Below are 20,836 nucleotides of genomic sequence, written 5' to 3'. Positions count from 1 at the left end.
AGGGAAACATTGGGGGTTGTACAGTGGATCTTGATCCAGAGGCACCAACAGGCTAAAGCTTTAGGCTGTCCCAGGATGCATTGGAGCCTCCTCTACAACCCCGCCTCCAGGTACTGAAAGCTCTGTTTCGAGTTGGTGCCTGCAGTAGCAGGTCACCGAACAGGAGGGCAGCACTGGGCAGCCCTGAAAAATCTTTCTAACAGAAGATTTCTTCTCCGGGCTGTCAGTGCTGTATGTCAAGGTGACACTTCAGTGCTACAGCTCCATCACCTCCCAAGCGGCGTTGCATACTCCTGTGGCTCAGTTCCCGGGTACTTGCGGCGGAGACGTCCCGGCACACAGTCGCTGACTGCTCTACTGGTTCGCGTGGCTGCTACGGGGAGGAGGTAAGAGTTTCCCCCAGACAGGACCCGCCATTAAATTGCGTTCCGTACGCGACCTAGGGAGACTATTCGCTGCGCTGTCGTGGACACTGTCACCGAGCAGGGACCCCACTAGACCACAGGTGTCTGAGTTCAGGTCGGGTGTACTAACACCCCATTTCATAAGGCTCGCAGTACCCGGGGAGGAAGTCCAGCATATGGGAGGTGGCGCTTGACCTGTAAGCCCCTCCCCCGGCCCAGGGCGATATCTCCTCGCAGATTTCCCGCCCTGGAGCTGCCTCACACTCTCCCTCACTCCCCGACTGAGACGCTGGGCACTATCTTCTGAGCATAGACGCGGCTGGTCTTCGGGACTGCAGGGCAAGGTCTCCCTTGTAAAGCTGCCTGTATACGGTGCTGTTACTTTACAAGCATTTAAGTATCCCACATGTCTTTATACAGACTGCGTTAGTTAAGAGAGAGTGTGCCATTTCTAGAATATACTGTACGAGTATTCTGATATATCATCCGGTCACTGACCGTGTTGTGATCTATTTATAAACATATATATATATATATACACAGTTGCAAGAAAAAATATGTGAACCCTTTGGAATTTCCTGGATTTGTGCATAAATTGGTCATAAAATGTGTTCTGATCTTCATCTAAGTCACAACAATAGACAAACACAGTCTGCTGAAACTAATACCACACAAACAATTATATGTTCTCATGTTTTTATTGAACACCATGTAAACATTCACAGTGCACGGTGGACAAAGTATGTGAACCCCCTAGGCTAATGACTTCTCCAAGAGCTAATTTGAGTCAGGAGTCAGACAACCTGGAGTCCAATCAATGAGACGAGATTGGAGGTGTTGGTTAAAGCTGCCCTGCCCTATAAAAAACACACACCAGTTTTGAGTTAGTAATTCTCAAGAAGCATTGCCTGATGTGACCCATGCCTCGCAGAAAAGAGCTCTCAGAAGACCTACGATTAAGAATTGTTGACTTGCATAAAGCTGGAAAGGGTTACTAAAGTATCTTTAAAAGCCTTGATGTCCATCAGTCCACGGTAAGACAACTTGTCTATAAATGGAGAAAGTTCAGCACTGTTGCTACTCTCCCTAGGAGTGGGCGTCCTGTAAAAATGACTGCAAGAGCACAGTGCAGAATGCTCAATGAGATGAAGAAGAATCCTAGAGTGTCAGCTAAAGACTTACAGAAATCTCTGGCACATGCTAACATCTCTGTTGACGAATCTACCATATGTAAAACACTGAACAAGAATGGAGTTTATGGGAGGATACCACGGAGGAAGCCACTGCTGTCCAAAAAAAACCCATTGCTGCACGTTTGAAGTTTACAAAGGAGCACCTGAATGTTCCATAGCACTACTGGCAAAATATTCTGTGGACAGATGAAACCAAAGTTGAGTTGTTTGGAAGGAACACACAACATTATGTGTGGAGAAAAAAAGGCACAGCACACCAACATCAAAACCTCATCCCAACTGTGAAGTATGGTGGAGGGGGCATCATGGTTTTGGGCTGCTTTGCTGCCTCAGGGCCTGGACAGATTGCTATCATTGACGGAAAAATGAATTCCCAAGTTTATCAAGACATTTTGCAGGAGAACTTAAGGCCATCTGTCCACCAATTGAAGCTCAGCAGAAGATGGGTGATGCAACAGGACAATGACCCAAAGCACAGAAGTAGATCAACAACAGAATGGCTTCAACAGAAGAAAATACGCCTTCTGGAGTGGCCCAGTCAGAGTCCTGACCTCAACCCGATTGAGATGCTGTGGCATGACCTCAAGAGAGCGATTCACACCAGACAACCCAAGAATATTGCTGAACTGAAACAGTTTTGTAAACAGAAATGGTCCAAAATTCCCCCTGACCGTTGTGCAGGTCTGATATGCAACTATAGGAAACGTTTGGTTGAGGTTATTGCTGCCAAAGGAGGGTCAACCAGTTATTATATCCAAGGGTTCACATACTTTGTCCACCCTGCACTGTGAATGTTTACATGGTGTGTTCAATAAAAACATGAGAACATATAATTGTTTGTGTGGTTTTCGTTTCAGCAGACTGTGTTTGTCTATTATTGTGACTTAGATGAAGATCAGAACACATTTTATGACCAATTTATGCACAAAGCCAGGAAATTCCAAAGGGTTCACATACTTTTTCTTGCAACTGAACTAGTCCAGTGCAGCTTTATTGTGCTAATAATTTCTACATTGACTGTGACTGTGTGTGCCTGTATCTGCTGTGTGGTTTCACTCTGTGTTTACCAGATATAACGGTCACTATATTCTGTACCCTAAGGGACTAGGTGTGTCTGGGTCCACTAATATAGCGCGTCACAGTATTTATCCGTTACGTATGTTCTACTGTGTACTCAGTCACATAATACCGGATTTATTAGCAGGTATTGTACTTTGTCTGGCTTTATCGTACTAAGTCGCTCTGTGTTGCATCTATATATAATGTCTAACGGAGCAGTAAATCAGTGGAAGCTCCTGCAGAATGCAGAGTATGCTTCAAGGATTTACTAGAGGGAGAAGTTTTGTATGATCTGCGTACCACGTGTCATATATCCTCTAGTAAGTCCGCAGCTTCTGTGCCTACTCAAGAGCCACCTTGGGCTGCGTTCACTAACCTACTTGGGTACTCTGGTAGAACGCTTTACGTCCCCTATGGGACCACCTGTGCCAATACCGCCACAAATTGTCCCTATGGTTAATCCGCCTGGGGCAGAAAATGTATCTAACCAGCTGCAACAATTAAATCAGTCATTGGTTAGACAAAAATCCACCCCAGGTCAGTCCCGTGTCTCTGGGTCATCTAAGTGGGCTGCTTCCTCCTCACAATCCACATACTTCTCTGATGTTTCATTTGAATAGGAGGGGAAGCATACAGTCCTGTCAGAAACTGAATCAGGTGTTTCTGATGAGGAGTCTCCCTTGCTGATTGATGTCCCTGCCCTAGTGGTCGCTCTTAAGCAAATCCTACAAATCTCTGATGAGGATTCCACTGCTGTGGCTAAGAAAACTGAGATGTTTAAACGGCAGAATGTGGTTAAAAATCTATTACCCCATTCTGACCATTTAGTGGACATCAGACAGGAACTCTGGTCTACTCCAATGAAGAAATTCCCTCTGTCTAAACAGGCCTTGGCTCGCTATCCTCTCCCTGCAGAGTTATGTAACAAGTGGAAATATTCACCACCGGTGGATTCTCACGTCACCCACCTAGTGGTTTCGTCCACTCTGCCTGTCACCACTGTCACTTCACTGAAGGAACCGACAGATTGGCATGTGGAGGGATGCCTGAAATCTATTTACTCCCTTACAGGAGTTATCATAGGCCCACTATTGCTGCCTCTTTGGCTGCAAAAGGTATTGAAGCGTGGATTCAGGCATTGGAGGATGAGCTGCCAAGGATATTTCTGACACTGCCAGACAATACCTGTCTCACATTACCACCGACGCCTATTACATTCAGGAGGCTTCCTCTTAGGCAGGTGTGTTGGCAGCCAAGGCGTAGACTACGCATGTCCTGGCTCACCGAATTTTGTGGTTGAGGTCGTGGAAGGTGGACCTAGACTCCAAAAAAACCTTGGAGGTACTCCTGTTCACTGGGGACATTTTGGGGAAGAACTAAATAAAATTGTGTCTGAGTTAGCAGCTGCTAAGACGGCCTTTCTCCCAAATTCTAATCCTTCTGCACAGAAGGCAAAAGGTACTACATTTTGGTGGTCATTCCGAGTTGTTCGCTCGTTATTTTTTTCTGCTACGGAGCGATTAGTCGCAAACTGCGCATGCGCAATGTACGCAGCGCGCCTGCGCCAAGTAAATTAGCACAAAAGTTTGGTATTTTACTCACGGCGTAATGATTTTTTTTTCATCGTTCTGCTGATCGTAGTGTGATTGACAGGGAGTGGGTGTTTCTGGGCGGAAACTGGCCGTTTTCTGGGAGTGTGCGGAAAAACGCAGGCGTTTCAGGGAAAAACGCAGGAGTGTCTGGAGAAACGGGGGAGTGGCTGGGCGAACGCTGGGCGTGTGTGTGACGTCAAATCAGGAACGAAACTGACCGCTATTTGTGAGTAGGTCTGGAGATACTCAGAAACTGCTAAGAAATTTCTATTCGCAATTCTGCTAATCTTTCGTTCGCAATTCTGCTAAGCTAAGATACACTCCCAGAGGGCGGCGGCTTAGCGTGTGCAATGCTGCTAAAAGCAGCTAGTGAGCGAACAACTCGGAATCACCCCCTTTGTTCCTTTGACCTTAAGGGAAAGCAAAAGGTCAGGCATAACCGAGACAGTCTCGTGCTCCCAAAACCACCAAGCTCACGGCAAAGCAATCCTGGGCAGGCCATCAGCCTTCTTCAAAACAAGACAAGCCTGCTGCATGACGGGGCGGGCCTTCCCCTTTGGGACCCCAGTATGGGAGACTGACTTCTACAGTTCGCCCATGTCTGGTTAAAGACCACTTCAGTGCTGGAAGTTGTCTCACGGGTACGCAGTCTCTTTCCAGAGAAGTCCCCGTCGCCAGTTTTGCACCACTGTTCTCCTTTCAGATCCGTTAAAGGCGCAAGCTTTGCAAACGGTCAATGAAAAAACAGTGAGAGGATAGATCAAAGGCGATAACAAATTAAATTAAATTGTGATATACGTCACATGTTAGGGTGTCCTTTCAGATGTTCACTCTTTCAATTGTCTCATGATATCCAGATGTCAAACATGAAAAAAAGAAAGATGGTACACATGCATGGGTGGTATTGCTTAAAACACTGATTTGCACAACCTATAAGTGTCCAGAAAAGAGAAGCCTATAGTGCCGGGCCCAATTTGATAGTAGATGAGGATAGTATCTCGCCACCACTCTCCCGATTTTTGAGGACGTACCGAAACTCACATCAGAATAAATAAGAATAGGTGTGTAAAGGTATCTTTAAAACGCTGTATCCCACGTGATGTAAAACAGAAAGAAAGCTACTCCAGAAGGCGTACCCCACTCACTTGGGAGGGGGATTGTTTCCACATATAAAGGTATCTTTCAAGCCAGGATCAGGAATAGCATCCACAATAATTCAAAAGGATTTTATTAAGAGTCCATAAAACAACAATAAGATGTTTTTCTATGTGGTTTCCACTCTCTGGTCTGTACAGAACATGCAGGTCAGGAATAACAGACAAAAACTGATGCAATCCGGTTTTACACCAGTACTGTCATGTTGGACATACTCCAAAAGTGGTGTCCCATAAAAAACAAAATAATTAAATAAAAATGATGAAAAACTCACTACCTGGTTTCACCAACGACGTTTCGACCTCCTGGGTCTTTTTCAAGGTCTGTTCTCTCCTGAGTACAGGAGTGGTTGTGCCGGTACCTCAGTCCCAGAGAGGCAGAGGTTATTACTCAACCTTGTTTCTAGTCCCAAAACCCAATGGGTCTTTCTGGCCTATACTCAACCCCAAATCACTAAAAAAAAGTTTGTGAGTGTCCAGGTTCCGTATGGAAACACTGCGCTCAATGTACTGGCTATGGAACCCGGGGACTTTATGGTATCCCTGGATATACAGGATGCGTACCTGCATATACCTATTGACATGTCGCATCAGCAATCTCTACGGTTTGCTATTGGCAACCTCCACTATCCATTCCAGGCTCTGCCATTTGGACTGGCTACAGCCCATCAGATCTTCACCAAGGTCATGGCCGTGATGGCGGCCCATCTCCATCGCCAGAATCCTGTCGTATCTGGATGACTTACTGATTCTGGCAAATTCCCATGATGTCCTTCTCAGTCATCTGCAACTGACGATAACCTTCCTGCAAGCCCACGGGTGGCTTATCAATTGGAAGAAGTCCTCGCTGGTCCCAGCTCAGAGCATGGTGCACCTAGGGGCACTCTTGGACACACACTGTCAAAGACTATTTTGTCTCCAGAAAAAGTACTGAAGCTTCAGGACAGTATAAGATGCTTCTTTTGTCGACATGGTAGAGTACGCTCCATTTCATTCCCGCCCTCTACAGAGGTTAATTCTATCCAAGTGGGACGGCCTACATCACATGACCACTTTGACTCCGTAGGTTCGTCTGTCGCAGTCCTGGTGACTACAGGACCAGCAGTTAAGCAGGGGCCATCCCTTCTGGATACCCGACTAGGTCCTACTGACAATGAACACTAGTCTGAGGATATGGGGGGCGGAGTTGGAGCAACACTCTTTCATGGTCGGTGGACCAAGGAGGAATCACTCCTACCAATAAACATTCTGGAGCTGAGGGCGGTGTTCTATGCGCTATCTCTCGCCCTGCCTCTGGCACAGAACAAACCTGTTCAAGTACGGTCAGACAATGCCAACACAGTGGTGTACATAAACCATCAAGGTGGCACTCGAAGCAGCATGGCAATGATGGAAGTGTCAAAAATCCTTAGTTGGCCGGAACGCCATCTGCCAGCAATATCGGCAGTGTTCATTCCTGGCGTCCTAAACGGGGAAACGGACATCCTCAGTCGCCAGGACGTGCACTCCAGAGAGTGGAGTCTTCATCCAGAATTCTTTCAACTCCTAGTGGACAGGTGGGGCCTACCACATGTAGATCTTATGGCGTCTTGACACAATTACAAGGTTCCGGTCTTCGGATATCCGACCAGGGATCCTCAAGCAGCGTTTGTGGACGCACTGGCAATTCCATGGAACTTTTGGCTGCCCTACGTGTTCCCTCCAGTGTCACTCCTGCCCAGGATTCTACGGAAGTTCAGGCAAAAAAAGCGTGGCCCAGACAGCATTGGTTCTCAAATCTGCAGGGTACGTTGACAGGGCGTATGCTTCTACTTCCTCAGCGGCCAGACCTCCTCGTACAGGGCCCTTGTATCTACCCAGACCTGGCCAGATTGGCTTTGACGGCGTGGCTCTTGAAGCATCACCCATGAGGTAAAGGTTTTTCTGCGGCGATTATCCAGACTATGTTGAAAGCCCGCAAACCGGACTCTGCACGGATTTATTACAGGGTTTGGAATTCTTACTTCACCTGGTGTGCTGATAAGAATTATGGGGGGAGATTCAAATGTATGAAAAGTCGTTTGGGTGTCTGTTTTTTCCTGTCTATTAGATAGGAAAAAACAGACTCGCAACTGACTTTTCAAACATTTGAATCTCCCCCATGATGTCTCTAGGTTCAGAACTTCCAGAATTCTGGCTTTTCTGTAACGAGGCCTTGTCTTAGGTCTTCGTCTAGCCTCCCTCAAGGTTCACATATGTGCCTTGTCGGGATGGTTTCAGAGACAAATTGCGTCTATACCAGACGTTCACACATTCACTCGGTGTCTTTCGGATTCAGCTTCCCTATGTCCCTCCTGTGGCTCCATGGGATATGACTGTTGTACTAAAGGTCCTTCAAGAGTCTCCATTTGAACCTCTCGAGTCGGTAGACCTTAAATGGCTCATGGCCAAGGTCCTGTTCTTGCCGGCTATTGCCTCTGCAAGGCGGGTGTCGGACTTGGGCACCTTGTACTGTCATCCACCCTTTTTGGTATTTCACCGTTACCGGGCAGTTCTACAAACTCGACCGGGTTATTTATCTAAGGTGGTGTCTTCTTTCCACCTTAACCAAGAGATTATGGTTGCGGCCTTTATCTCTTCGGACTTGTCTCCCAAAGAACGTTTTTTGATGTGGTTAGGGCTCTCCATATCTATGTGGGGAGGACTGCCTCTATCAGGAGGTCAGATGCCCTTTTTGTCCTGTTTGGTTTCCACAAACGTGGCTGGCCTGCGAATAAGCAAATCTTGGCCAGGTGGATTAGAATGGTTATTGCACAAGCTTATGCGCAGGCTGGACTCGCAGCTCCTGCTGCTATTAAAGCCCATTCTACTCGGTCTGTTGGACCTTCTTGGGCACACCACCGCGCCCGCAGAACAATTGTGCAAGGCAGCTATGTGGTCCTCAGTGAACACGTTTATTAGGTTCTATGCCTTTAATAGTTTTGCCTCCCAGGATGCTTCCTTTGGATGCCGGATTCTCATTTGCTAAGGCACGTCCCCTCCCTTGATTAACTGCTTTAGGACATCCCCAATGTTTCCCTGTGGAAACCAATGTACCCTGCAGCAGAAAAGGAGTGTTACGGTAGACTTACCGTGCTTAAAACTCTTTCTGCGAGGTACATTGGGTTCCACAGGGCGCCTACCCTGACGCATCTAGCGTCTATGGGTTTGTATGGCATTAGGCGCTGGTCCCTTCTCCTATCATGAGAATGTGGTTCTATGTGACTAAGATCTACCTTCTCCCTTGCCTCCTCCTGCATTGGAGTGGTTAACGAAACTGAGCTCTCAGTGCCTGGAGGTGGGGTTTTAGAGGAGGCCCCAATGCATCCTGTGACAGCCTAAAGCTTTATTTAGCCTGTTGTTGCCTCTGGATCAAGATGCACTCTAAACTCCTCAATGTTTCCCTGTGGAACCCAATGTACCTCGCAGAAAGAGTGTTAACCATGGTAAGTCTACTAGTGTTTGCTATCAGCTTCGGTTGTGTGGATGTCTGTTCTTGCTCAGTGGAACTATTTACAAAGACAGTAGTGCCATCTAATATTGTGATCTATGTTTTATATTGTACACATTGATCACAAAATGTATTCGTGAACAATTTAGCAGTTTTTCCTTCAGGGATTAACACAAAAAGATTCTTGGGGTTACTCACTCATGAGCAAGCCACGTAAGGCTGCCCATTGCTGGTCCTGAGATTTACGCCTGCAGCCCTGAGCGTTTGCCCCTGTGACTTGTTGATCGTCATAGCAAAACTGACACAGGAAACTGCAGGCGCTTGAATTGTCCAGCTACTGGATTGATGTGTAAACTGAAACTTCATGAGTCAAGATAACCTGCCTAATTAGTGATTGATATAGATATATATATATATATATATAGTTGGATTTTCATGCAAAATAGATCTTGTATACATATGATAAAAGGCTAATGCTGTTCCTCACCCCTCTGGGGGGAATTCAAGTGTTTTGCGCGCCATGGGAATGGGGTGCACACCTAGGAATGGTGAGTGCAGTGTATTTCTGTATGAGTATATTTGGGTTCATTATTAATTTAACCTTTTTGTGAGAATAGCTTTCTCAGGCATCCCCATGTCTAAGCTCATTTACTTTAAACCTGTGTCAGATGCTTCTTTAGTGGTCATTCAGGAGTGGTGTTGGTGACTGTCTCACCTTTTAAAATCTATACGTTAGTTGGAAGGTGAGCTAGCACATTTTCAGTTTGACTCTGATGTAATAGAAGTTGCCAGGTTCTCAAAAATGTGGGTGATAGAGTACGACTTGCAGTGAAATAGGGTCCCTTGATGTTGGGCTGCAAGCTTAAATGCATTGTACAATCCATGAACTAAAACCCCATTATGTATTCATGTATTAAGGTGAGTGAGCTTACTATGATGAGTGCTGAGCTCTGTTTTTTATTCAGTTAAGAAATGTGGTCACAGGCCACTGCCCCCCCACCTTGGAATGCCGAGTGCGGGTGTGTACCCCATTATCAGGAATGGCAAGTGCGTGTGTTGCTTGTAGTATGCCCCCAGTCACACTTTCAGTTGTCCAAGTAAAGCGAACCAACTTTTTGAATAAAATAATGGGAAGATTCTTGGTTAGAATTACAGACTAATACCAGGCAGTATTTAAAGCCAACTCTCTAACCCTAGGGCAAATAACTCCTCCCACATTTGTTTAAGAAGTAGAAGAGGAGATTAAATGATGGCTTTCCTTTACCTACATACTAATGATTGCATTGTTTTCTGTTTTGCAGTCCTATCCTAGAGGTACCATGCTCTGAAGTCTCTATTAGTGTTTTGCACTTGTTGACTGAAAAGAAGGTAAATCGCTATGTGCAGTATCACAGAGAAGCTTGTCCAACCTAAATTATATAAATAATAGTTACTCTTGCTGCCAATTTATATATAGGTTGAGAATCTGTGACTTTACCTAGCAAGATTTGTAACCATTTATTAAATAACATTTTTAATATAGCACAAGCATACAGTATTAAGTTGCGTTTTACAATTGTCAATATAATAATAAAACAAGACTTGGTATTAACTGACAGAGGGCCCCTCTTCCAATTATTATTTATAGGGACGTTGGTACTTGAGGATCAGTGCTGTATTGCATATTGGTCCATCAAGATTGCAATGATAATTTGATGTGGTATTGTCTTCAGGAAAGGAGACTAGAGTTTTTGAGAATCAAGTGTTTGGGTATCCGGTCTATAGATTTACAGTAAAAGGTCTAAAGCCACTAGGTCAACCACTAAATGGTCGACATGCATTAGGTCGACATGGTCAAAAAGTTGACACGATCAAAAGGTTGACATGACAATGGTCAACGCACGTTTTTTAACATTTTTATTTATTCACCTTTTTCATACTTTACCATCCACTTGGACTGCAATTGGGAATAAGTACACCTTGCCCGATGCGAGGGGATGTGGTACACTAATCTGTCTTGTTTGTGGCAGAAAAGTGACAAAACACCCCCCAAAAAAAAATATATAGATAAAAAATTGTCTATCTTTTTTGTGCCAAACATTTCCACGTCGACCTTTTGAGCCAGTCGACATTTTGTCCATGTCGACCTTTTCTGTCTTTTCTATGTCGAGCTTTTGACCCTGTCAACCTAATGCATGTCTACTATTAGTGGTAGATCTATTGACTGTAGACATTTTTGGTGTAACCTTTTTAGTGTAGATATAATAATCCACACTCAAGTTTTTGTAAAGAAATGGAGAGTTGTAAATTAATAGGACTGAGAACTTTGTGGCTATGAGGATGCTTGGTTGATTTTTCCCAGCAGAGAGTTTAAATTAATGGAAAGAGGTTGCAGGTAATGATCTGAGAGTGGGAAAGGGGTGTACAGAGATCAGAAACTGAGCATAGTCTATACCAGTGGTACCCAAACTGTGTCCTCAAGGTCCCCTAATGTTTCACGTTTAACCTGAAAGTGTAAAAGCACTCCACAAATCATGGAATCCTTAAGAGCTAAATGAGAACAAAATGGTATACATCAAATGTCTATACTTTCTCTTAAATAAATTACTGCAATCACTCTGTGACATAATCAGCGCTTTATATTTGCCTTTTTTTAAATTATTTTTTATTCTCACAGGATAAATTCTCTCCCTCTGAGTTTGATCTCCTACTTAACTTCCTCTGTGATGCTGCTGACAATTTTTCCAAGTCTGTAACATTTTCCAAATTGCTGTTAGTCCTGTTAACAAGCAAACATGACCTGGTGAGAATTTTTCCTTTTTTTTTTTTTTAATTAGGAATAAATATATTTTTAGTTGTTGTTAATATTGTATAAAACACTATAAGCTGGATTCTGTTACACACGAGCCACTGTTGGCCAGTGACAGACAGCTGATTCTGTTCATACCTCCACAAGTTCCCCAAGCAGTACCTGCCTTCTGAGATGTAATGTGCCAAGCCGCTGGAGTCCATTCAGGCATTTTTTGTGGCTAGTTGAATTTGGTCCTAAACCAGAATTCTTTTAAGGGCTTTCACAAGCATATATGGAAATAAAATGTAAAGTTATTACAAAATGTTAGTAAAAAAACCAATTAATAATTGTTTTATTTGTACAGTTAGCTAATTAAAAGAGGGAGTAGACAGTCTAGTTGTACTAAACTAAATATGTTTTTTTATAGAGCGAGGTGAAGCAGTGGTTTAGCAGAAGTTATTGTTAGTAGCATATGACTTAATTAAAAGTGTTTATGCCAATCCAATAAAACATTTAACATAAATGGGGGAATTCAGTTAGTCATTGGACTTTACACGTGGCTTGAGCTCCTGGGTTTAACGTCTGGAGCTATTCAAGTAGCAGCCCTGTTCACTTAACCTGGAACATGAGTTATCGTGTAGTAACACATAGGTATATGCAATTGCGGTCGAATACCCGAAAATGTCGAAAAACGGGACATTTTCGCCAAAAAAAAAAAAATTAGACAATGCAATTCAGTACTTTTCGTCAAAAAAAACGGACTTTCAAAATTCAACTTTTTGAAATTGGACATTTGTCAAATTCGACATTTCTGCAATGTTACAAATGCGGCAATTCGACAAAAGTATATTCAATTGAAGATTGTAAATTCGACAACAGTGCTTTTAGACAGTAAATTCGTCATTTTCAATTCGCCACACTTTGCTGGCGGAATCTAATAAAATTTTTTAAAAACATGTATTTTTTTGTGTTTTTTTTTTTTTATTGGTAATAGCATATCTATTTATATTAGAAGGGATTAGGTACTTGGTTTGTCTATTTGGGAGGCACAAGTATTATTTATATATTTTTAATAATATTAATATTATTATTATTATTATTATTTTTTAAATGGAATGGTAAAAATCAGGAAAAAAAAAATGCGTGGGGTCCCCCCTCCTAAGCATAACCAGCCTCGGGCTCTTCGAGCCGGTCCTGGTTCTAAAAATCCGGGGGGGAAACTGACATGGGATCCCCCGTATTTTTAAAACCAGCACCAGGCTCTGCGCCTGGTGCTGATGCAAAAAATACGGGGGACAAAAAGCGTAGGGGTCCCCCGTATTTTTTACGCCAGCATCGGGCTCCACTAGCTGGGTAGATAATGCCACAGCCGGAGGGTCACTTTTATACAGCGCCCTGCGGCCGTGGCATTAAATACGCAACTAGTCACCCCTGGCCGGGGTACCCTGGAGGAGTGGGGACCCCTTCAATCAAGGGGTCCCCCCCCTCCAGCCACCCAAGGGCCAGGGGTGAAGCCCGAGGCTGTCGTCCCCCCCCCCCCCCCCCCCCCCCATCCAAGGGCTGCGGATGGGGGGCTGATAGCCTTTTGAAAATTTAAAGAATATTGTTCTTTCCAGTAGTACTACAAGTCCCAGCAAGCCTCCCTGCAAGCTGGTACTTGGAGAACCACCAGTACCAGCATGCGGGAGCAAAAACGGGCCCGCTGGTACCTGTAGTTCTACTGGGAAAAAAATACCCAAATAAAAACAGGACATGCACACCGTGAGAGTAAAACTTTATTTCACACATGTCGACACACACATACTTACCTATGTTCACACGCCGACCTCTGTCCACTTGTCCAAGTAGAATCCACGTGTACCTGAAAATAAAATTATACTCACCTGATCCAGTGACCTGTGGTCTTTTAATATAATCCACGTACTTGGCAAAAAAAAAAAAAAACGAACACCCGGACCAGGCGGACTGAAAGGGGTCCCATGTGCTTTCCCCGAATGCAGAGACCCCCCCGTGACTGCTGTCACAGAAAGGTCTCTTCAGCCAATCAGGAAGCGCCACTTCGTGGCACTCTCCTGATTGGCTGTATGCGCGTCTGCTGGCAGACAGCGCATCGCACAGCTCCCTCCATTAGTTTCAATGGTGGGAACTTTGCGGTCAGCGGTGGGGTTACCCGCGGTCAGCCGCTGACCGCGGGTGACCTCACCGCTGACCGAAAAGTTCCCACCATTGAATATAATGGTAAGGCTTTGCGATGCGCTGTCTGACAGCTCAGACGCGCATAGCCAAAGCGGAGTGCCACGACGTTGCGCTCGCTGATTGGCTGAAGGGACCCTCTGTGACAGGAGTCACGTGGGGTCCCATGTGTAAACATGGGACCCCTTTCAGTCCGTTAGGTCCGGGTTGCCGTTTTGTTGTTTTGCCAAGTACGAGGATTATTTTAAAAGATCCGGACACTGGATCAGGTGAGTATAATTTTATTCACAGGTACCCCGGATTCTTCAGTGACGAGGGGGGCGTGGCAGTCGGCGGGTCAACATAGGTAAGTATGTGTGTGTCGGCATGTATGAAATAAACTTTTACTTTCACGGTGTGTGTCTCCTGTTTTTATTTGGGTATTTTCTCTGACGTCCTAGTGGATGCTGGGACTCCGTCAGGACCATGGGGAATAGCGGCTCCGCAGGAGACAGGGCACAAAATTTAAAAGTTTGACCACTAGGTGGTGTGTACTGGCTCCTCCCCCTATGACCCTCCTCCAAGCCTCAGTTAGGTTTTTGTGCCCGTCCGAGCAGGGTGCAATCTAGGTGGCTCTCCTAAAGAGCTGCTTAGAAAAAGTTTGTTAGGTTTTTTATTTTCAGTGAGTCCTGCTGGCAACAGGCTCACTGCAACGAGGGACTTAGGGGAGAAGAAGTGAACTCACCTGCGTGCAGGATGGATTTGCTTCTTAGGCTACTGGACACTAGCTCCAGAGGGACGATCACAGGTACAGCCTGGATGGGTCACCGGAGCCGCGCCGCCGACCCCCTTGCAGATGCCGAATAGAGAAGAGGTCCAGAAACCGGCGGCAGAAGACGTCTCAGTCTTCATGAGGTAGCGCACAGCACTGCAGCTGTGCGCCATTGCTCTCCGCACACTTCACACCAGCGGTCACTGAGGGTGCAGGGCGCTGGGGGGGGCGCCCTGGGCAGCAATGTAATATACCTATTCTGGCTAAAATATATCACATATAGCCCCTGGGGCTATATGGATGTATTTAACCCCTGCCAGGTTCCAAAAAAACCGGGAGAAGAAGCCCGCCGAAAAGGGGGCGGGGCCTATTCTCCTCAGCACACAGCGCCATTTTCCTGCCCAGCTCCGCTGCGAGGAAGGCTCCCAGGACTCTCCCCTGCACTGCACTACAGAAACAGGGTAAAAACAGAGAGGGGGGGCACTTATTGGCGATATTTATAATATTTGAGCTGCTATAAAGGGAACACACTTATTAAGGTTGTCCCTATATATATTTATAGCGCTTGGGTGTGTGCTGGCAAACTCTCCCTCTGTCTCCCCAAAGGGCTAGTGGGGTCCTGTCTTCTATCAGAGCATTCCCTGTGTGTCTGCTGTGTGTCGGTACGTGTGTGTCGACATGTATGAGGACGATGTTGGCGTGGAGGCGGAGCAATTGCCTGTAATGGTGATGTCACCCCCTAGGGAGTCGACACCAGAATGGATGGCTTTGTTTATGGAATTACGGGATAGTGTCAGCACGCTACAAAAGTCGGTTGACGACATGAGACAGCCGGCAAACCAGTTAGTACCTGTCCAGGCGTCTCAGACACCGTCAGGGGCTGTAAAACGCCCTTTACCTCAGTCGGTCGACACAGACCCAGACACTGACACTGAATCCAGTGTCGACGGTGAAGAAACAAACGTATTTTCCAGTAGGGCCACACGTTATATGATCACGGCAATGAAGGAGGCTTTGCATATCTCTGATACTGCAAGTACCACAAAAAGGGGTATTATGTGGGGTCTGAAAAAAATAGCTGTAGTTTTTCCTGAATCAGAGGAATTGAATGACGTGTGTGATGAAGCGTGGGTTACCCCTGATAAAAAACTGCTAATTTCAAAGAAGTTATTGGCATTATACCCTTTCCCGCCAGAGGTTAGGGCGTGCTGGGAAACACCCCCTAGGGTGGACAAGGCGCTCACACGTTTATCCAAACAAGTGGCGTTACCGTCTCCTGATACGGCCGCCCTCAAGGATCCAGCTGATAGGAGGCTGGAAAATACTCTAAAAAAGAGCAATTAAAGGATGCGTTCCTTTATATGCGAGATGCACAGAGAGATATCTGCACTCTGGCATCAAGAGTAAGTGCGATGTCCATATCTGCCAGAAGAAGTCTATGGACACGACAGTGGTCAGGCGATGCGGATTCCAAACGGCATATGGAAGTATTGCCGTATAAAGGAGAGGAATTATTTGGGGTCGGTCTATCGGATTTGGTAGCCACGGCAACAGCCGGGAAGTCCACCTTTTTACCTCAAGTCCCCTCCCAACAGAAAAAGCCGCAGTCTTTTCAGCCGCAGTCCTTTCGTTCCTATAAGAACAAGCGAGCAAAAGGACATTCATATTTGCCCCGAGGCAAAGGAAAGGGTAAGAGACTGCACCAAGCAGCCCCTTCCCAGGAGCAGAAGTCCTCCCCGGCTTCTGCAAAGGCCTCAGCATGACGCTGGGACCTTACAAGCGGACTCAGGGGCGGTGGGGGGTCGCCTCAAGAATTTCAGCGCACAGTGGGCTCACTCGCAGGTGGACCCCTGGATCCTGCAGGTAGTATCTCAGGGTTACAGGTTGGAATTCGAGAAGTCTCCCCCTCGCCGGTTCCAAAAGTCTGCTTTGCCAACGTCTCCCTCCGACAGGGCGACGGTATTGGAAGCCATTCACAAGCTGTATTCTCAGCAGGTGATAGTCAAGGTACCCCTTCTACAACAGGGAAAGGGGTATTACTCCACGCTATTTGTGGTACCGAAGCCGGACGGCTCGGTAAGACCTATTCTAAATCTGAAATCTCTGAACCTGTACATACAAAAATTCAAGTTCAAGATGGAGTCACTCAGAGCAGTGATAGCGAATCTGGAAGAGGGGGATTTTATGGTGTCCTTGGACATCAAGGATGCTTACCTTCATGTCCCAATTTGCCCTTCACACCAAGGGTACCTCAGGTTCGTGGTACAAAACTGTCATTATCAGTTTCAGACGCTGCCGTTTGGATTGTCCACGGCACCCAGGGTCTTTACCAAGGTAATGGCCGAAATGATGATTCTTCTTCGAAGAGAAGGCGTATTAATTATCCCTTACTTGGACGATCTCCTGATAAGGGCAAGATCCAGAGAACAGCTGGAGGTCGGAGTAGCACTAACTCAAGTAGTGCTCCAACAGCACGGGTGGATTCTGAATTTTCCAAAATCCCAACTGATCCCGACGACACGTCTGCTGTTCCTAGGGATGATTCTGGACACTGTTCAGAAAAAGGTATTTCTTCCGGAGGAGAAAGCCAGGGAGTTATCCGAACTAGTCAGGAACTTCCTAAAACCAGGGACAGTGTCTGTGCATCAATGCACAAGAGTCCTGGGAAAAATGGTGGCTTCTTACGAAGCGATTCCATTCGGCAGATTCCATGCACGAATTTTTCAGTGGGATCTGCTAGACAAATGGTCCGGATCGCATCTGCAGATGCATCAGCGGATAAAATTGTCGACAAGGACAAGGGTCTCTCTGCTATGGTGGTTGCAGAGTACTCATCTGTTAAAGGGCCGCAGATTCGGCATACAGAACTGGGTCCTAGTGACCACGGATGCCAGCCTGAGAGGCTGGGGAGCGGTCACACGAGGAAGAAACTTCCAGGGCGTGTGGTCAAGCCTGGAAACGTCTCTTCACATAAATATACTGGAGCTAAGAGCAATCTACAATGCTCTAAGCCTGGCAAAACCTCTGCTTCAGGGTCAGCCGGTGTTGATCCAGTCGGACAACATCACGGCAGTTGCCCACGTAAACAGACAGGGCGGCACTAGAAGCAGGAGGGCAATGGCAGAAGCTGCAAGGATTCTTCGCTGGGCGGAAAATCATGTGATAGCACTGTCAGCAGTGTTCATTCCGGGAGTGGACAACTGGGAAGCAGACTTCCTCAGCAGACACGATCTTCACCCGGGAGAGTGGGGACTTCATCCAGAAGTCTTCCACATGATTGTGGTCCATTGGGAAAGACCAATGGTGGACATGATGGCGTCCCGCCTCAACAAAAAACTGGACAGGTATTGCGCCAGGTCAAGAGACCCTCAGGCAATAGCTGTGGACGCTCTGGTAACACCATGGGTGTACCAGTCAGTGTATGTGTTCCCTCCTCTGCCTCTCATACCCAAGGTACTGAGAATTATACGGCAAAGGGGAGTAAGAACGATACTCGTGGCTCCGGACTGGCCAAGAAGGACTTGGTACCCGGAACTTCAGGAGATGCTCACGGAAGATCCGTGGCCTCTACCTCTAAGAAGGGACCTGCTTCAGCAGGGACAGTGTCTATTCCAAGACTTACCGCGGCTGCGTTTGACGGCATGGCGGTTGAACGCCGGATCCTAAGGGAAAAAGGCATTCCGGAAGAGGTCATCCCTACCCTGGTCAAAGCCAGGAAGGAGGTGACTGCACAACATTATCACCGCATTTGGAGAAAATATGTTGCATGGTGTGAGGCCAGGAAGGCCCGACAGAGGAATTTCAACTGGGTCGATTCCTACATTTCCTGCAAACAGGATTATCTATGGGCCTCAAATTAGGGTCCATTAAGGTTCAAATTTCGGCCCTGTCGATATTCTTCCAGAAAGAATTGGCTTCAGTTCCTGAAGTTCAGACTTTTGTAAAAGGAGTACTACATATACAGCCCCCGGTTGTGCCCCCAGTGGCACCGTGGGATCTCAATGTAGTTTTGGATTTTCTCAAATCCCATTGGTTTGAGCCACTCAAATCGGTAGATTTGAAATATCTTACATGGAAAGTAACCATGCTACTGGCTCTGGCTTCAGCCAGGAGAGTGTCAGAATTGGCAGCTTTATCATATAAAAGCCCATATCTGATTTTCCATTCGGACAGGGCAGAATTGAGGACGCGTCCTCATTTTCTGCCTAAGGTGGTATCAGCGTTTCACCTGAACCAGCCTATTGTGGTGCCTGCGGCTACTAGCGATTTGGAGGATTCCAAGTTGCTGGACGTTGTCAGAGCATTGAAAATATATATTTCAAGGACGGCTGGAGTCAGAAAATCTGACTCGCTGTTTATACTATATGCACCCAACAAGCTGGGTGCTCCTGCTTCTAAGCAGACGATTGCTCGTTGGATTTGTAGCACAATTCAACTGGCACATTCTGTGGCAGGCTTGCCACAGCCTAAATCTGTCAAGGCCCACTCCACAAGGAAGGTGGGCTCATCTTGGGCGGCTGCCCGAGGGGTCTCGGCATTACAACTCTGCCGAGCAGCTACGTGGTCAGGGGAGAACACGTTTGTAAAATTCTACAAATTTGATACCCTGGCTAAGGAGGACCTGGAGTTCTCTCATTCGGTGCTGCAGAGTCATCCGCACTCTCCCGCCCGTTTGGGAGCTTTGGTATAATCCCCATGGTCCTGACGGAGTCCCAGCATCCACTAGGACGTCAGAGAAAATAAGATTTTACTTACCGATAAATCTATTTCTCGTAGTCCGTAGTGGATGCTGGGCGCCCATCCCAAGTGCGGATTGTCTGCAATACTTGTACATAGTTATTGTTACAAAAAAATCGGGTTGTTTATTGTTGTGAGCCATCTTTTCAGAGGCTCCTACGTTATCATACTGTTAACTGGGTTCAGATCACAAGTTGTACGGTGTGATTGGTGTGGCTGGTTTGAGTCTTACCCGGGATTCAAAATCCTTCCTTATTGTGTACGCTCGTCCGGGCACTGTATCCTAACTGAGGCTTGGAGGAGGGTCATAGGGGGAGGAGCCAGTACACACCACCTAGTGGTCAAACTTTTAAATTTTGTGCCCTGTCTCCTGCGGAGCCGCTATTCCCCATGGTCCTGACGGAGTCCCAGCATCCACTACGGACTACGAGAAATAGATTTATCGGTAAGTAAAATCTTATTTTTTTTCCAGTAGAACTACAGGTACCAGTGGGCCCGTTTTTCCACCCGCATGCTGGTACTTGTGGTTCTCCAAGTACCAGCTTGCGGGGGAGGCTTGCTGGGACTTGTAGTACTACTGGAAAAAACAATATTCTATCATTTTACTCAAGGCTATCAGCCCCCCATCCGCAGCCCTTGATGGGGGGGACAGCCTCGGGCTTTACCCCTGGCCCTTGGGTGGCTGGGGGGGGGACCCCTTGATTGAAGGGGTCCCCACTCCCCCAGGGTACCCCGGCCAGGGATGGCTAGTTGGATATTTAATGCCACGGCCGCAGGGTGCTGTATAAAAGTTACCCCCGGCTGTGGCATTATCTGTCCAGCTAGTGGAGCCCGATGCTGGTGTAAAAAATACGGGGGACCCCTACGCTTTTTGTCCCCCGTATTTTTTGCACCAGCACCAGGCGCAGAGCCCGGTGCTGGTTTTAAAAATACGGGGGATCCCCTGTCAGTTTTCCCCCCGGATTTTTAGAACCAGGACCGGCTCGAAGAGCCCGAGGCTGGTTATGCTTAGGAGGGGGGACCCCATGCAATTTTTTTTCGGGGTTTTTCCTGTTTTTTTTTACATTTTTACAAGTCTAATCAAAATCTGTCAAATCGGCCGTTTTTCGACAGCGGGACTGTCGAATCCGTTTTTTATTGAATATGTTGAATTCCGGCACCCACTTGCCGGAATTCGACGGTCGAATTGTGTCGAATTAAAAAACGGGTGAAAAATTGCCGCGATTCGCCGCCAATTGCATATACCCCATAGAGTCCAGGTTCAGTGCACAAAGTTATGGGTTATCCACTTGCGAGTGGCCTTGGTAAAATCCCTACTTAACCACTGATTTCTGTTTGCACCTCTGGCTACACTTAACACTGGATGTAAATAAATAGTCTTGGGTGCTTAACCTTGGAACTACAAGTCAGTAAGTGCTGTGGGTTTTTGAATTCTGCCCCCAAACACCAGATAAATTACACTATAACAATTGTGTGTCATATGTATAATGTATGCTAAAATGGTTCATGTTTGC

General features: G+C 46.4%; 1 protein-coding gene across 6 annotated transcripts in view; it reads left to right on the top strand.

Annotated features, from left to right (window-relative positions):
- Positions 1-20,836, top strand: part of FANCE (FA complementation group E) — a 222,615-nt gene that overhangs the window by 162,861 nt on the left and 38,918 nt on the right. For all 6 annotated transcript variants that reach the window (XM_063954876.1, XM_063954875.1, XM_063954885.1 and 3 more), the window contains 2 exons: positions 10,173-10,239; positions 11,528-11,653. In XM_063954876.1, coding sequence (XP_063810946.1) covers positions 10,173-10,239; positions 11,528-11,653 — 193 coding nt within the window. The remainder of the gene's footprint in view (positions 1-10,172; positions 10,240-11,527; positions 11,654-20,836) is intronic.

The sequence above is a fragment of the Pseudophryne corroboree genome, chromosome 2 (genome assembly GCF_028390025.1).
Source record: "Pseudophryne corroboree isolate aPseCor3 chromosome 2, aPseCor3.hap2, whole genome shotgun sequence".
Lineage (NCBI taxonomy): Eukaryota > Metazoa > Chordata > Amphibia > Anura > Myobatrachidae > Pseudophryne > Pseudophryne corroboree.
This window is presented reverse-complemented; position numbering and strand designations above follow the sequence as displayed.